This window comes from Microtus pennsylvanicus, chromosome 11 (assembly GCF_037038515.1).
Source record: "Microtus pennsylvanicus isolate mMicPen1 chromosome 11, mMicPen1.hap1, whole genome shotgun sequence".
NCBI classification, from domain to species: Eukaryota; Metazoa; Chordata; class Mammalia; order Rodentia; family Cricetidae; genus Microtus; species Microtus pennsylvanicus.
In genome coordinates this window covers 96,077,850-96,096,674 of record NC_134589.1, presented here as the reverse complement: position 1 = coordinate 96,096,674, position 18,825 = coordinate 96,077,850, and the positions used below count along the sequence as shown (strand labels likewise).

At 43.4% G+C, this 18,825-nt stretch overlaps 1 protein-coding gene across 50 annotated transcripts in view; it reads right to left on the bottom strand.

The window, feature by feature from the left end:
* Positions 1 to 357: 357 nt before the first annotated feature.
* Positions 358 to 18,825, bottom strand: part of Rbfox1 (RNA binding fox-1 homolog 1) — a 1,543,972-nt gene continuing 1,525,504 nt past the window's right edge. For 25 of the 50 annotated variants that reach the window (XM_075941983.1, XM_075941971.1, XM_075941990.1 and 22 more), the window contains 2 exons: positions 4,716 to 4,791; positions 358 to 3,135 (listed from right to left, as the gene is read on the bottom strand). In XM_075941983.1, coding sequence (XP_075798098.1) covers position 3,135; positions 4,716 to 4,791 — 77 coding nt within the window. In that variant the 3' untranslated portion in view covers positions 358 to 3,134. Of the gene's footprint in view, positions 4,346 to 4,715; positions 4,792 to 18,825 lie in introns of all 50 variants that reach the window. The other 25 variants (XM_075941939.1, XM_075941940.1, XM_075941937.1 and 22 more) reach the window with 4 other exon arrangements.

Genomic DNA, 18,825 nt, shown 5'->3' with positions numbered 1-18,825 from the left:
CTGTCTAATTACTTCTATTTGAAATTTATAGTGTGCTGATGTTGAGGTAAGACCACAGACTGTATCATGCTGGAGAACAGGAAAAGTGTAGTAAACTGTTTCTTACACACTTTTGCATGTGTCCATTGACCCTTTTGGGTAGACAAGTATGGCAAAATGGGATCTGACCCAGAGGAAGAGGGTGGCTACAAGAGCATCTGGCCTACCCCTGACCACCATGTATTTTGTATTTTGGTGGCACCCACCCCAGACCCCTCGTGGGCACAAGGTTTCAGGTGTGTGTATGTGCGTGTGTGTGAAATTGACTCTATAAAGAAATCCACAGAGGCAAAAAAACTCAGAACACCAACTTGTAGGTACCTTTTCAGACTAAGCTTTTATTTTTTTTGATATTACAAACCAGTTTTCTTTATTCACAAACCACTGTAAGTGATATAAACACTAATTTCTAAAGACAGATATACACATTTCTGGGTTTGCAGATTGAGTGATGTGTGTTAAGAAGTCACTATATGCCACATTAATCTTTTTTCCATAATTCATAATAGCAATAGTTATTTAGATAAATGAAAACATTCCAAATAAATACTGTTTTTTTAAAAAATCCAAAATGTTTGTTTACACCTCTGACATGACATTTTAAAACGACTTATATTGGCAGCTCAGCGGAGTGCCTAGACAAAAGATTCTGCGACATCGGTTGGCTCCCACTTGCTCTAAATGAGTTTATTAAAACTACAGACACTCGTGGGGGAAAGTACATTTCATTGATGAAAATCAAAACTGCAAATGAGTTTTACTTTAGCCAGCACAGTAAGAATTCCATGTTTGTGATTTCATACACAATGCAGGTTCTGGGCTGAAAGCTGGGGCGGCTGGGAGGGATCCGTCGACCCTTCTGCAGCCCTGTCTCTATCACTATCTTTATCCCATTGGGGTCGAATGCGACGGCACGGCAATAAGTTCTTGCCTTGGGTAGCATCAACCAGGTGCACACATGGCCATCCCACTGAAGCAGGTGGGAATGGGGATTTTCAAGACTTGCCGCAAACAGTCTCCTCTCAGCCCTGTCTCTCCCGACTCCAAAGGGAGAGAAAAGACCAAGCTCTAGGTTTTTCTCTTCTTAGCAGTTCAGCAGTTTCTCTCCCTTCCCCTCCTCGCCCTTTCCTTTTCTTCCTCTCCCCAACCATAATCATCTGTTTTAGGTATCGAAGCTACAGAAACTTTGTTTTCAAATCTCACGAAACTTTATTGATGGTTTAATATCCAACCGATCTTACGGGCATGCACGTAGGATGACTAGGAAAAGCTGGATCACAAACACTTTTTTTTTTCTTTTTAAACTTTTGTTTGGTTTAGATTTTTTAAAGCGGTTGTTACAGCGGATTGGCAGGTTCACAGCGTGAGTTGATACTTACTAAAGTGCGCGCCATGGGCCTGCTCTGCACACACAGGCGGTAACGCTACTCAGGGAGACAGCTTGCTGATACTTTATAATTTAAATACAAAAACGGGAAGACCCATGACAGATACCCCAACTTAAGTTAACTTGTAAACAGGACAACATGGTGGGGGATTCAAACAGAAGAAGGTTACAAGCTGCAATTTTTCGGCTGTGCTGCTCGGGCCCTGCGTCCAAGAAAGAGGGGGCAGATGCTGCTCTCGGGGGTGAGGTGGGTGTGGGAGAGGGTCTAGTTTTGGTTTTTGTATTGTTTTTCTTTCCTTCTGACACAATCCTCTTGGAGACAGAAGTAAAGATGCCAGTTTAAGATAACCCTGGGGCACTGGGGAGAGGGGAGGGCGGGCTCTCACAGACTGAAAAATTGCAAGTTGCTCACAGGCGTCATGTTTTCAAAAAGTATCAAGCTGATGAAAATACCATGGTTATCTCTATTCAATGATCGCGATACTTGTAAAATGCGACTATAAATCCAGATATGATTATCATGTAATTCCATAAAAATTATACGTCTGTCTCTAACAGTTAATCTACTAAGCTAAAACTAAAGCCTCAGAGACTGTTTCTAGAACATAACTCCACTGCACAGATGTAAATTTTATACATATTTTTAACTGGTACAAAGAATTTAAGTTTTTATTACTTTCTTTTTTTTGGAAAAAAAGAAAAAAATAGAAACAGTGCTTTTTTAATCACCTTTTTATTAATGTTAATTTTTCCCTCCCATAATATAAAAGTCAGCAGTGATATCAATAATTTCTCATACTGGAAGAAATATAAAAAGAATGCTTATTGATGGCCTAACTAGTAGTCTTTGCTTAAATAACTAGTGGGTAGGTAAGAAGCTGAGTACTGCGGGTGGAATGATAAGAGGGTGGACTTAACACAGCTTCCTTCACCTCCAAACTCAGTGCCATAAGAAGTGGTTTCTTAGCAGAGCCTTTGGCTTGACTTTGCCAGGAGTAACTTAGAACCATAGATTTAGGATCGTTGGTGCAGTGGGTCATTTTAGATTCATCAGTTACTATATATATCTATGTATATATATATAATTTTCTTTCAGTCAAACCCCAATCCCAAACCCCTAAGCCCCTCCCGGCCTCCCCTTTCACAGAATAAAATAATATAGATGCAGAAAGAATGACTCGTCACCTAGACTCTTCCCAAACACCTTAACCCCGGTAGCTTCGTGGTCAGCATATAATTCATTTACATAATATAGCACTCTGGATATGGCCCTAAATCGGTTTTTATTCATATCTAGCCTCTCTCTAGATCAACCACAAAAACTTCTACAGCCAGCGACTGAACTACAAGAACCTTCAGAAACCAAAGACCCACAATATTAAAATACACAGAACAAAATATCTGAGGTATAAGATAAAAAATGTAATTTTTTTCCTCTTTTTATTTTTAGTTGTTTTCTTTGAGTTGCTAAAATGATGTCCTACTGCGTGTGTTGCAACACTCAGGCCTCGGGAAGCTTTCTCTCTCCCCACACTGGAAGGTTGTTTTTGTTTGTGTTTGTTTGTTTGTTTGCTATGATTTGTCATTTAATATGGAGCAAAGCGGTTGTATCCCCCTCGGTATATACTAGCCTGCAATGAAGAAAGAACGAGACCCACATCATCAGCATGGCTCCTAGTCTTGGCATCAGTCAAGGGCGCAAAAGCATTCTGAAACAAAGCAATTTGAGGGGTGTGGTTTTTTACATGTTTCCTTTTGTAACATGTGGATCATCAAAAAGACTAATGTTAAAAAAAATAGACACTCAAAACCAACCAAAATAGAGGGCACCCCCTTCCCCATTCCAGGACCTATTCAGAAAGCTAATTAGTATATGGTCAGTCCTGACCTCTCCCAGCAACTCCTTATGGAGAACAAATCCCCAGGAAACTGAGTGGATCCACTGGTCCACTAGCAATGAGGACTCCAGTGTACAGACGGGACGGTGGATGGATAGGTACTGGCTCATTTTACTGGTTTGTTTCCTTGGTGAATGGACGGATTGACCGATACGGTGCTCCACTGGGAGAAGTTCTATCTACAGTCAGTGATGAGTCTAGACGGTTTGTTGGATGTAGGGATTCGGTTCTCCTTTCCTCCCTTTCCTCAAAAGGCCTAGGTGTTGAAGTGGGGTTGTTGAATGCCACATTGAAGAAAAAAAGGGGGGAGGGGATCTGGTTAGGAACTTTTGGGTTCTGATGTTGTGGTGGGGTGGAAGAGGGGCACTGCTGGGTGTGGTTAAGCTTGTGTAGACGTAGAATAGTAGACTTTTCTAATCCTGTTTGGGCTTTTATGACCCAGGGTCTAGGGACTTGTCTGACCAGAGCTTTCTATGGCTATGAGGTGACCCTTAACCGTTTCCTTTTGCTAAAAGTATTGGTGATTCCAATGGATGCCTGTGGGGCTGATTTCTTAGGAAGAGGACAGATATTCTTGACTCAAGCAGAAGACTGCATGCCAAAGCGCTGGAATGATCGCATACGCTCTCACGCGATGGGCACGTCTTACTGGACTCAAGAGTTTTAGTGCATAGAAGTTTGAACAAGTACAGGCAAATTCACCCCACCCTTGCCCCCCACTTTGCCCTCCCCTTACCCTTCCCAAAACAAAAATAAAATCCCAGACTTCCCGTCCCACCCAAGGAAAAAAAATAAAAACAAGACAATCCCCAAAGCCAGCTGATTCCTTAATTTCTTGTATACTAGGCACACACACAAAGTGTGCTCCACTCTCTACTTTCTCTCCTGGGCGACTATGACTTTAAACATGAATTGTAAAAGGGGAGGAGAGGCAGGCAGATTCTCAGCTGCCTGACAGCAGAGGCCTGGAAGTGTGCAGCTTAGCTCCTCTGAAGTCTGTGCTGGGGCTGGAACCTTGGGGCTATGTGAATGAGCAGCACGGGAGGGAAGGGAAAAAAAAGAAAAAAAAAGTTCTGCATTGACACTGCATTCCGTTAGTGATGGATTTAATTATCAAAATGACTAATTATTCCATTAAGGTAAGTGCTCGCTAGGTGAGACTTGCAAAATTAGAAATATAATAACTTACATGCACTACATTGCCAAGAAATTAAGACATTTATCAAGTTTACTGGGAGGATTAATGTGGCATTTTAGCTGCTGTTAGCACAAGAGACAAATTCAATTAAGGGAAAGTGAGAGGACTTCAACCATCAGCCCATACTGAGGCCCCAGCTGGGGGTGGGAGGGCAGGGAGGAAGAGCCGAGGGCAAGGAGGAGTTGCTACTCACCATGGCACCAACGCCGTAGGTGGGGGCTGGAGCAAGTGTGTGGTGGTAGGGGTCGGCAGCATAAACTCGTCCGTAACTGCAAAGGAAGAAGAGGTGAGACTGGTCTATTGCATACCGTTCCCGTGCAGAAGATAGAGAATACCAAGACATCGTGGAGGGGCTGTGCTCATCTCAAACCACGAAACATCCCCACTCTGCCACAGGACACGAAGAAGCTCAGTCTGAGCATGGTGGTCCATTTAACACAGCTGGTCATATGGACGTATTCCACATATAGTCATGTGCAAGCTAATGACGGGGACCCATTCTGAGAAGTGCAGCATTGTAAGATCTTGTCTTTGAAATATCATAAAGTACATTTACACAAACCAAGAAAACCTTGTGGTAAAATATCAAGGAACCACGGTCATAGGTGTGGCATGGACTGTAAGCATACCCATGTGTATGCACACACACATACACACACACATACACTCATATACACACATACACACAGCCCATACTTCACATTCTCCCCCACTGTGATATCACTACTTCAGAGTCTGAGGCAGACAGGAAGCAAACACTAGAGAGACTGTTCTTAAGAATTCCAGCGTCCCAGACAGAATTTAGTGCTCAACAGTAGATAGGTGGATGGGTCTTTTCGTCTGGTTTGACTGTCACCAAGCAAATGGGTTCTGGCACATCAGGAAGAGTGCAGAGATCTGTTGGTGCAGTTCCTGTCCAGGACTTCCTGCAGATTGCCAAGTAGCGGCTGTACTCAGGTGAGACACCAGGAGAGGTATGTGGGCTCCCTGGGTCAAACAGAAATCATAGCCTGGTTTGGTTTTAATCTTAGCATCCCAGTATCTCATCTGTCCTTTGCCCATTTCTTGAGACAGAACTATTTGGAGCAGTGTATTTTAGTCATACTTCCTGAACTTTTGACCTCTCTTCTATCTCTATTGTCTTTATTCCTCAACTGCTGTAGCTTCAAGGGCTCGCATTAGAAACAAACAAGGGATAGAAGCCAAGTGTCCTGGGTGTTCAGTGAATTTCTAGATTGGAACACTACACACATGTTGAGTTTATTTCATATGTTGTATGTGACATGGTAGACAGAACTGGAGTGGACTGTGGAACCTCTCAGGGTGACATGCATACTTGATTCACAATATGTCCTTGCTTGTTTGACACCCCTCCCCAGACACCTTTCTGGAGATGGTTTGAACAGTGAGATGTTGATACTGATCAAAGCTCAGAGGCAATCTGAGGATAGGATAGGATAGGATAGGATAGGATAGGGTAGGGTAGGGTAGGGTAGGGTAGGGTTGGGTAGGGTAGGGTAGGATAGGATAGGGTAGGGTAGGGTAGGGTAGGATAGATAGGGTAGGGTAGGGTAGGGTAGGATAGATAGGGTAGGGTAAGGTAGGGTAGGGTAGGGTAGGGTAGGGTAGGATAGGATAGGGTAGGGTAGGGTAGGGTAGGGTAAGGTAGGATAGATAGGGTAGGGTAAGGTAGGGTAGGATAGGATAGGGTAGGGTAGGGTAGGGTAGGGTAAGGTAGGGTAGGGTAGGGTAGGGTAGGGTAGGATAGATAGGGTAGGGCAAGGTAGGGTAGGGTAGGGTAGGGTAGGATAGGATAGGGTAGGGTAGGGTAGGGTAGGGTAGGGTAAGGTAGGGTAGGATAGGATAGGATAGGATAGGGTAGGGTAGGGTAGGGTAGGATAGGGTAGGGTAGGGTAGGATAGGATAGGATAGGGTAAGGTAAGGTAAGGTAGGGTAGGGTAGGGTAGGGTAGGGTAGGGTAGGGTAGGGTAGGATAGCTAGGATAGTTAGGAGACAGGGTTCCTGGAAAGCAAGTTTGCCATGGAGACTCTAGCACAAGCGGTTCATAGAGAGGGTGCTCTCTAGAGGAGAGAGAGGCAGGAAGCATAGCAAGAAAGAAAGAGAGCAGGAATGGGTAAGCTGGACACTGCCTTTGATCTGATTCTGTTGGTTGCCTGTTAGAGCTTTCTCCCCTGTAGGCAAGCCACTTAGTTTTTTAATGCCCAAGTAACACAATTGCTGCCTGCTGAGGACTTTCCTGTGAGGTGGGAGATTAAGCATCTGGTTGAAATAGCAGAGAGCCCAGTGAGTGGAGCCAGGGGTGGAGGGCAGCTAATTTCCTTAGCTCACAGCACTGAGCACTCAGCTGTTGGGGGTGGAGGGTGCCTCTTTCCCACTTAGTGGTGTCTCTGAGTTTTAAACATCTTTTGACTCTGACCTTTTTCTTTCCTTTTATTTTTATGAATGGGTTTACTCATACTATCTCTGATCCTCTGTATTTCTCCTTATATTTTCCATATTTTCCTTCTAATAATATTCTTTGGAGTCTATTAAAACAAGGAGTTGACCCAAGACACTGGGTCAAACTCAGGCCTATGGCAACATGGTCCAGGCCCAAGTCCTTGTTCTTTTGGATAAGATCCAGCTGATCAGTTGAGTTGGTTGTTCACACAGTAGAACATGTATCTGGTGTGTGTGTGTGTGTGTGTGTGTGTGTGTGTGTGTGTGTGTATGTGTGTGTGTGTGTGTGTGTGTGTGTAAGCAAACTGAATGAAGGACCTTTTAAGTCTCAGACTCTGGGTTAGACCACGGATGGACAAGAGAACAGTGGATTCCGACTTCACCAGGGACATCCCAAGGGCACTTTCTAACCAACACACCCTCCCTGCCTGTTTTCAAGAGCCCAAAGCTGAAATCCCCTAGTCCAGTCTTCGCACCCAGCCTGGCTCTGGGTTCCTCAGCTGTACTGCTGCAATGCCTGCTTCCCTTCAGATGCGCACTTCTCTCTGAAGCTAACAAATGCTCAGCTCATGCTCCCCTCTCTTTGCTTTCATTCAAATACCTTTGTGTCCCTTTGTTCATTAAGAACAAAAATCTCACCAGAGAGCTCGCCTTCTGTAAGAAGTAGTAGGTTCAAGGTTGAGGCATGAAGCTATGCTAACGTGACGGTAGCATGTGGTTTTATTTTATTGATTTTATTATTTCTTAGTATTTTACCTGGCAAATTTGGTTACATTAACAGAAGACACAGAAAAGAATTCCTAGGGCATGTGCTAAGTGACAACTCACAGTGTTCCTCACCACAGGTGTAATTTAGAACAATTTGTATCTAATCTCGAGAATAGTTTTCCTGGAGCAATAACGGACACTTTGAACTGGGGAGATAGCTTACTCAGTCAAGTGCTTGCTTTGCAAACATGAGGACCAGAGTCAGGCTCCCAGATCCGTATTTTCAAAAATGCTAAGTGTGGTGGCACTGGGGAGGTAGCAGCAGGTGGTCGTTGGGACTGAGTGGCCGGCCAGTCTAGGTTATTGACAAGGTCCAGGCCAGTGAGAAATTCTCAAAAAAAAAAAAAAAAACTCACCCTTCCACAAAAAAGTGTGGAATGTCTTAAGGAATGGCACCTGAGGTTGTCCTCTGGCCTCTATACACAGGCACATATGTGTGTCTGTGCACAGATACATATATTTGTATCTGTGCACATACACATAAGAGTCCAGTTTGGGGGGAAAGAGCTGAATCTTCGATTCTGCTCCAGTCGTTTTGGGGCTCTGATACTGGGCATAGCTTCAACCTTTGCAGAAAACCCAAGGTAACAATTTGGCAAACACTCTCTTCCAAGGCTGAAGAAAATACAGCAGCCCCAAACTGCTCCTTCCAAATGAGAAGGCACTTGTTCCCCACAAGGTGACCTCTGCCTTCAGAATACCATGGTTTTATAACGATTAATAAATTTCATTTCCAGCGAGGAAAAGGGACCATGTCAGCCCTAACAGAGAACAAGGAAACTTCTCTTCAGATGCTAATCTCTAGACACGCCCTTGTGTGACACCACAATTTGGACACAAGGTTATTGGGGAAGATGGGGACTTGAGTACTGCTTCTTCAGCAGATACGCCAGGCACGTAGCAGCCCCAATGTTCTCAGAGCTGGCTAAGCACAGCCTGAACAAGAAGCAGCAGTTTCCAGAGACCTCTGCAAGTGTGAAGGAGACTCCTCTATGACTGATGTGTTAGGATCTGACTGGAAAAGATGTCATCAGACTTTGAGACTCTTCTGGTCCTAATTCCAGCAAACCAAGCTATCTTAAGGAAATATGAATTTGCTCTTTGCACTCCACATATCACTACCCCGAGAGAAGACACCAGTGTTATATCAGATCAAACTTAGCCACCTTTGCCCAACTCAAATTCTTTCCAATCAAAAACCATTTACAGTTCTCAGAGCCATGCAATCTGTCCATCCATCCTTTCATCAATCTGTCTATCCATTTCTCTATTTAATTAAATGTAAATCTATATAAATTGTTTCTCATCATTCTTCTGCTTAGAGCCCTTTAAGTGATTTCCTGTGGATTCTAGGACCATATCTTTTTTCTCTCTTTCAGTCCTTAAGCTATTCCCATGCAGTCCATGGTCTCTGTGTTCTAGACACTGGTCTCATAGTCCACACACACAGGCAAAGCGCGTCTTGGGACCTGAGGTATTCACTCTTCTTCCCCTGGAACCACGTCTTCTCAGTGTTTATGTTTGGGATTATGTCCAAATGCTGCCTCCTCCTCTGACCACCCTTCCTGAAAGCTACTTTCTGTCCCTGTCCATGGTTAATGCTACATCTCTGATAACTTTATTTACTTTTCTACCTGGTTGTGTATCTTTTCCCATTATGGAAAGAAAGGCCCGTGGGGCTGAGGCTATGTCTTCTTTGTGGATATGGCCATAGGATGAGGGAGGAATGAGGAGGAGAGAAGCAGGATTCTAAAATGTTTGTAAGTATATTATAATTTTTCTTAATTTAAAAATTATATATATAATTTATAATTTTTATATATGTATTGTGTGTATGTAGGTATGTTTATGTCATTGTACATGTCTGAAGGTCAGAGGACAAAATGCTGCTTAGTTGAAGCTCTCCTTCCACTGTGTAGGTCCTGGAACTTGAACGCAGGTTATCAGGCCTATCGGCAAGCACCTATACTCATGAAGCCATTTGCCTTAGTTTTATAATTCTATCATTAGCATCTACCATTGTGTGTGTGTGTTTACTCTTATCATTCTTCACATTATTGTTTTGCTGTCACATCTTTCACTGAGCCGTACTGACTCGGATGGCTGACCACTGAGCTCTAGGACTCTGTTTCCATTCTCCAGTTCCCCGGTGTGGGGGTTACAGGTGCATGCAGCTATGCCTAACATTTTACACCTGCACTTCCGAGTCAAACTTGGGTCCTCACACCCACAAAGCGAGCACACTTTTCAGACTCAGCTATCTCCCCACAACCACACTGCATATTCTGCCAATAGAGAGATTCTTTAGGATTCACTGCTGAACATTCTGCTGGCCACCGACAGAAATTCAAAACCCTTCAAGATACGGAAAAACAAAAACAAAGAAACTGGGGGCTCTTGAAATGGAATGGGGAGCTTTGACTCCTGCTTGATTACAAACACTAGACAACTGGCTACAAAATCTAAATCCCTTTCTGAGAAACACGCAGGATAATGGGTTCCTCTCTTTTGGCCACTTCATGATGTTTTACAGCCATAAGGGCTCAACTTAAAACAAGGAGGCCACATGAGGCCTTAGGGAGAAAGCCAAGAATCTCCACATTCAAGTTCTGTTTTCACACTGTCCTCGTTCTTTTAAGTCAGGCAAGACTTCTGTCTTTCCCAGAGCAGAGCACATCTTTCGCTCTCCAAAATAGTGTGCGTCTATTTGAGCTCTGCCAAGTTTGCATGGGAAATGCTCAAAAAACAAACCTGATCCATTTTCAAAGCATCCAAAGAGAATGGAAAACATTAGGGTACAAGGCTTCTTACATGGCCTCTCACAAGATGGCCTCCCCCTACTGCTCATAATTTTGATGTCAGAGGCAACTGAAGGGTTCTATTCTAACACGCTCACAGTAGTTCTAGCAATCAACTTACAAATGCCAAGGAATTAAGATCCATCTAATGTACATGCTACAGCTGTAGCTTCAGTTACTGTCCTTGAACTCAAGGTTACATTGCAGTGAAGTGAAGAATTCTTTTATCTGTTGAATGGGAAACAGGAACTTATGTTTTTACTTGTATGCATATGGATGGGCAGGGTATGTTTGCATGCATGTGTATTTGTACCTGTGTGCTGATGCATCTGCATGTAAATGCCAGATGTTGGTACAGGGCATACATGTGAAGACCAGAGGTTAATGTTAGGTATCTTCCTTGCTTGCTCTCCACCTTATTTACTGAGGCAGGATCTTTTGCTGACCCTGAGAGCTTGCAAATTTGGCTAGTCTAGCTAGCCAGTTTGCTTGTGGCAGATTGCCACACCCATGCAGCTTCTATGTGAGGGCTGGGAATTCTATCAGCCATCTGCATACTTGCATGGTAAGTATTTTATCCACTGAGACATCTTCCGAACCCTGAATTCAGTTTTTTTTTTTTTTTGAAACAGTGTTTCTCTATAGCTCTGGCTATCCTGGAACTTGCTCTGGAGACCAGGCTGGTCATGAACTTAGAGATCTACCTGCCTCAGCTTCCCAAGTGGTGGGACTAAAGGCACGCACCACCACCGCCTGGTGCTCTGAATCATATATTTTAAAAACTGTTATGCCAATTCTACTGAGATGTATAGATAGTACTTACTATTGATGTTTTCAAAAATCTAGTTGAGACAAGCTGGGTGCTAATGAAATACAATGTGCTTGCATGGGTAGCTCAGACAGCGTTCTAACAGTCTCACAGTTTTCTTATAAGGATGTAGTAAGTGCAGTGTAATTAATTACACTCCTTTTCAATTAACAATCTTTTATGATCTCTTTAGAGATAGGGGGGGAGAGTCCCCGTGGGGCGGAAAGGTAGGTGAAGTGTGTTCACTTCGGAAATGAAGTTTCTGAGGTGGTATGACCTTCCCAGCCAGTCCAGTTGTGCCAGAGAAGCACTCACTTGTGTCCCTTTCACAAGAAGAATGACTGTAGACGGTACGTTCATAGCAGCATGTTTCACTGAGACAGTGAGTGCACCCCAGTCTGTGCAGTGTCTCGAGGGACTATTGTATCCCCTTTCTTTAGAGCTGGACTCTATAGTCTGTAGGTATTTAGGAGAATGAATCCAAGCTAATCACATACATATTGCAGAGGTGTGAGGGCCCAGAAGCTCTATGTCCCTGCTCTGTGGGAAAACCTGGGGTTAGTGGATCTTCTCACTCACCTTCCAACGGAGAGCTAACAAAGTCTATAAAGCTTGTTGGCCCATCCCACCACCCACTTTGGCGAGACTCTCTGAGGCAGTGTTGAGGGAGGAGGTGGAGACTAAAGTTGTACACGAGGCTTTTATATCATCCAGCTATGCATCCTATTTGATCATTCTCATCTGGTGAATTCGAAGGACTTTGCCAAATGAAGGTGAAAAGATTCAAAGGAAAGCTTGTTGGCTCCCTTTCTTGCTAGCAGAAGGCACAGGGGAACTATAACGTCCTCCCATTCAGAACACATATAATCCTGAACAAGTGGGGGCATGGGCTTCTCTCCAGGGACTGGAATGGGGAAGGAGCTGTAGTGAGCATGAGGGGAAGGAATAGCACTTGGAAGACACATGGCCTTTAAGAACTTCTGTCTCCTATAACTGCTGTTAATTCCTTCCTTGACTCAGTGGCCGTCCATTTTCCAGAGTACGTGTAATGAGCATTATGCTTTTCAAATCAACCAGTTGCTATTCTTACCTCCAAAGACAAGCGAGCAAACAAAAGCATACCAACAAACAGAGCAAGGCCTTAGAGACTTCAACATGGAGATATCTGCTCAGAAATCCCTGGTAATTTTGCAGATATATACTCTCATAAACTCCAAGGCTCTCTCTGATCTCAGAATGGGGACAAACTTCTTTAAAAGACTCAGGAAATATTTTTTGGATGAGGTTAGCTTGAACAACCATTTATGGACGGTCTCTCAAGTCCCTGGGCTGGACCATGTTGACCTATCTGAAATGAATGAGCATCCTTTTCCTTCCATGTAATTAAGTATCTACCAGACAACCCAGGAGGAAAATTTTCCCTGGCCAATGCTGGATTCCTCCACTTTCTGACTTTTAAGCCAAGGATGAAGCAAGATATTCCATGTGGAGCAGGTTTTGAAACATGTGCTGGTTTCCATGTCTCTTTGACAATGCTGGACATCCACAAAGGAAAGGGAAAAAGTACTAGCCCATTTCTCCCATGAGTTCAGAGCATCCTGGCTATTCACCTCACTGTGCTCAGGAAGCAGAGAGAAATGTGCCTATGGCAGTCAGTTCTCTCTTTCCTTCTCATTCTGTCTGCATTACCAGCCTATAGGAATGGTGTTTGTATAGTTAGGGTGAGCATCCTCCCCTTAGCTAATGCTCCAAGGGAACACCCTCACATGTACTTTCAGAAGTGCTTCCTTATAATCTTCTAGGGGATTCCAAACCTGGTTAAGTTGACAATGAAGATGAACCATGCTAGATTCATAGTAGCCAGTATTTGGGACAGATCTTTCAGAGGCAATCACATAGGTATGTAGCATCCTTATTGAAAGATTTAATTACCAGCACCATAAATCATACATCCTGGTTTTCTGCAATAGGATAAAGACCTTCCTGAAAATATTAAGATGACAATTGCTTTTGTGCTTTGAAAAGAATTCAGAGGACCACAGTTAATCCTGGGGATGCTTCTGTTCACTTTCTTGTGGAGTGGCCAACTGAAGTCTGAGTATCAGGTCTCAAAATATTTCCCTACAATAATATTTGCAAAGACTTATTTATAAATCATGGACAAGGCTCCACTCTTTAATTTACCCTAAAAGCTATAGATTAGGGGAACTAAACCAGACCCTATACTCAAAACAGCTGGACGCATCAAGCGCTCTAATGACTACACAAGCAGAGATGGGAGACAGCTCGATTCGTCTTCACGAGGCTCTGTCTGGTCTTTCAGATTTGAGTCCTGGCTCACTTCTATTCTCCTCAGTGGCAACTGGGAGGGCCATAAGGTTGCATTTAAAGCAATCAGTCCCAGAAGGAGGATAGAAGGCATGTTCTGAACTCTGTAGCATCACTGTGGAAGTCTCATAATTTTTTTTGCATAAGGATGTCCATCATACAACTGTGTGATAAACATAAATGCACACACAAATCCAACACCTATAGAATATAAGAACGTTGGACTCTATTCCTGTCAAATCAGATAGAATAATTTTTTCTGTCCTCTCAATGCAATTTTAACACGTTGTATTATTCTGAATCTCAGTGGGGCAGGTTCGCAATAAAAACCTTGATTCTAGATTCAACAAGCAGAACAGCTGCCTTTTAGGATGATGCAACAGTCCCATCTTCGCCCTTACAGTACGTTAGTCTAGAGTGAATGCTTCATCTGATAAAGGAGACATAGGCACACTACAGACAACCTCTTAGAAATCCTCTTTCATTTTCAGTCTTAACACTTTTGGTCAGTTGGCATTTTCAGTTAACATTTTCAGTCAGTTGGAATTTCCCATCATGCTTTGAAATCACCATGGCATCCCAGCATCAGCATAATATACAAAGACAATCATAGAACTCTTTGTATCCTTCATCAGATCTATAATCTCATAATCTTCCACAGAGAAGTGGAATTGAGCAGTAGCTAAGAAGCCATAGAGTAGTCTGCCTCTGCTACTCCTTTGCTAAATGAAGGTGGGAATCCCGGCAGTACAGAGCTTCCAGCTGCAGTGGGGATGAGGGGAGGGTGATGGCTCACCAGCTTGTGAGCTGCCAAACAGACATCAGTTACAAGCTAAGAATGCTATACATGATGCCCTCTGTCTCTTGGCTGTGAGATGGGGGTACATATCTGAGAGCTGCCCCTGGGCTGGGCCAACCACAGCTCAGGGCTCAAAGTCAAGCTAGTAAAAGACCCACATCCAGAAAAGTCTTCAGTATTCTCCTTAATACTGGATAGAAAAGACTTCCCAGCTGTGCGCGGAATTCAGCCGTGGAGCTGCCTGGGAGAGCTTTGCTTAAAACTCCCTTTTAAGACCCAGGAATCCAATGCCTAGGGTGAGGGGGTGGGATGGGGGACTGAATGGGCTCACACTCTGAATTTAATAATAATACGTCTGTCCTAAATTTTTGCTGCTGTCATCTTCTACTTAGGTAATCTTAGAGTTATCTATATATCTCTAAATTTACCAGGTAAATGGCTAAGGACATTTTGTTTTTATGAGTACGTTTTATTGTTATTGCATGCCACACGCCTGGAACAGCGCCTCATACACAGTAAACTCACAATAAACGGGATTATTATTTTTACTAAGTACCTTTGCTTACATGTTCCCTCTGCACTTGGTACTTCTAGCAAAATACACATCACATTCCATTGGAAACAACACCAATTAACCACAAATCAGTTTTCTTCGTGACCTTTGCTGAGCAATCAGAACACCTGGATGCGGGAGGACAATTAGAGGGAACATGCCGAAAGATCCATTAGAGGAATGGCCAATCTAGCAATTTCTTCTAAATATTACCTGAAAGTTTATCCCAAGTGCGAGCATGCTTGTAGGCTCAAGGGTACTAAAGGAAGGAAACAGTGCTCACGCTCAACCTGGTACCCTAAATATACCAAATACTGCTCCACTGTTTAAGAGACCTGCCACACGATGGGGGGCTTCAATGGCCTTTGCTATTGTCATTTAGCTGGGATTTTTCAGAGATACCTACTGGGGTATCATAAGCGTTAGAATCTGGGCTGCTTTTCTGTATTGGTTCTGGTGCTTGGAATCAGCTCTTCATGATTGTGCAGCAAGAACTTTACTGTCTGAGCCCATTCTCTAGCTTCTATTGTGATAAATGTGTGTGTGTGTGTGTGTGTGTGTGTGTGTGTGTGTTTACACACTCATACATATACATGTGTACATATATAGCTTATATGCTAGCACACAGAATTCATTCAATAACAGTGAGTTATTGAAACATCCCAAAGAATTCACTGGGGTTCATAAAAGAGACAGCTGTGACAGGGACAAAGAACTTAATTCAACCCTCAACACTAGGAAATGACTCTCATACCACAGTAGAGGAAGAGAGAGCGTTGGGATGGTTAGTATTGATTGTCAAGTTGACAAGGTCTACCACCATCTAGGAGACAAACCTCTGGCACATCTGTGAGGGAGATTCTAGATTGATTTGCTCAAGGAGGAAGATCCACACTCAAGGTATATGATCCTACCCCATGGATGGGGTCCTAGACTCAATGAAAAGAATAAAGTATTCATAACTCCCTGCTTCTTGAGTGTAGATGCAATGTGACCCACTGCCTCAGTCTCCTGCCGCTGTGCCTGCCCCACCATGGTGGACGGTGCCTCCAAGCTGGGAACCAAAATCAAACCTTTCTCTCCTTAAGTTGCTTTGGAGGGGCATTTTTGCCACCGACGAAAGAAAAGTGACTGTGGTCCAGGAATCACATGTAGTACGGATTGGACTTGTGTTTCTCAAACCTACCAGCATGTCCTGCTTATCCTCTTATCAAGTATTGTTCAAAACCAAACGTTCCTCAGCATTCCGAGGCCAAGTGTCACTGGAAGCTCCCACCACCCCTCTCTGTGCTTTCAGGACTCTCTGTAGAGGTTTTTATCCCCCTGTTCTTATCACAGAACTTCCTGGTTTCTGTCAAGATCTCTAATTGACTGTGCTAAATAATGAGATCAAAATGAGACCCCCAGTGATAATGGAAAATGGCGGATGGTTTCATAGCCTTCTAGTCTTACCTTGTCTGCCCTCTGCACTCTTACGACCTCCCAGATATCTTTAAGATATGCTGCTCTGAGTGCCCTGGACATTTTGCTCCTGAAACTGTAAGCATGCCTAATTGCATGGCCTCTGTTCTGGTTGCCTGTCCAACCTGATGAACTTTCAGCTGCAAACTCTGTGGAGCTGATTAGTTACGACTGTCAACATGTCGCCACTTAGACTCTCGGGAAGAAAGTCTCAATTGGTCTTTATCAGGATGTGCTATGGACATGTTTGGGATAGCAAGACCTAGTCCATTGTGGGCAGTACCATTACCTGATCAGGGGTCCTGACCTACACAGAGTTGAAGCAAGCCCGATGAGAGCCGGAGTACAGCACCTATCATTGTATCTTTCCTGCCCTTGACAATGGAGTGATGTGACTGGATATTTGAGTTCCTGCCTTGCTGTGTCCGAAGTGAAGGACTGTAGTTTAGAACCACAAACAGAATAGACCCTTTCTACCTTAGGTTGATTTTTGTTGGTTGTTTTTTTTATCACAGCAACAGAAATGAAACACTTGGTTCATCCCTTGACTAGATTCGAGTGTCTTCACAGTGCTACCTGAGACTAGAAAGTGTTGCTGATCATGGAAGCTAAAGCTGCATAGTACCTTAAAGTTCCTCTCCCCTGCTTTTTGATTAATTAGACATGTTGCAACTCTTTTAAATTTATTTTTATTACATTTTAATTTTTATTTTGTGTTCATGCATGTATGTATATGTATGGGTTTATATGTGCCATGACAGGTATGTGGAGCTCAGAGGGCATCTTTGGGGAGTTGGTTCTTTCCTACCATATAGGCCCTGGAAATTAAATTCAAATGATCAGGTTTGATGACAAGCACCTTTATTCACTGAGCTGTCTTGTTGGCTCCAGCCCAACTTTATATATATATATATATATCTCCTATGTTTTTTTTCATCTATATGATTTAAGGTATGTGTTGCATTAGAATGGAAATTTACCTGTGGATGGCTCGTCCTGAAATATTTAATGCTGTGACCTCAGAGTTAGACGCAGTCCCTGAATGTGACATAGCTCTGTAGCTCCTAAGACTTGAAAGAATCACAGTCATTAAGTAACCTGGTTTCAGCCTCCGTTCTCACATAAGACCCATCTTGTTCTGCTGCAGTCTCTAGTTTATCCTGGAAGTGTTCTCGTGGATCACAGTGGCAGGCGGTTTCCTCAGAAGGAAAAACCATCTCCTGCATGCTTTACACCTCCCGCTGCCTCCAAACTATGGGTGGTTCTTGATGTTATATGTTAATAGATGGTTCAAGTGGGTAGGTAGATGCAACAGTTAGCCCTATACCCTGCCATTAAAGGGACAGTCTCTAGTTGCCCTCTTCAAAAGTGACCAACTCAAATATTGCAAATTTGGAATCACTGAATAAGAAAATCGTTGTTCCCACAGACAGTCTCCCAGAGAGTAAATGTGGATGGGTAACTACCCCATGCAGCTAGCAAAAGCAGAATCAGTGTGAGGGCATCCTCTACAAAATATACACCCTTTGTCTTGGGGAGTTCAAGCCCCAGCTCACGACCTGCCTCTGTGGATGCCGAGCATCTCAGCACCACTAAACCACAAACTGCCTGCTCACGTCTCCCACCGTTTATAGCCTTTCCCCAAAACCCATCCTTTTAAGTATTTTTATAAAATCTAGCAAGCCTTACAAAGCAAGATTTTAAGAATCTTTTTTTTTTTAACTTCAATGAAGTGAATCAAGCCCAGAAGTTTATTCCTTCTAGGCATGTTTTCTACCACCAAGCTCATCCTCAGTCCAGCTCACTGAGGAGTTTCTCCTCTTAAGAGAAAGGGAAGTGCCTGTTACTGAACTCTGGTTGTTGATGGAGACCAGGATGCAACCGACTTGGTGCCAGCGGTGCTGCAAGTCTGGGGTCCTTACAGTCAGGCTGTATGTGCACTGGGATTTTGCAGCTTCCAAGGGAAGATCTCTTAAAGACATTAATTTCATTGCAGTTCTGAGTTTTCATTTTGACTCTGTATGAGAAGTAGGCTAGCTGCAGGGAATCTGATTGATATGGGTATCTTTTTCTTCCTGCTTGATTCAAAACTTCCAGTTCAAATGAGACCTTATGAAGCACACAACACATTATTAATATGGCCATCAGAGCAACAATGGTATCTTTGAAATGTGATCCATAGCAATTCATTAAGAATTTACTGAGCAGCCCTCCAAGAGAAGCCAGGATGGGGAGAGAGCTGAGATGTATTCATGCAAGCATTACATGTTGCTTCTTTATAGAAGGTTGCATGTGGACCACTTGATAACATTACAAAGTATGTCAGAT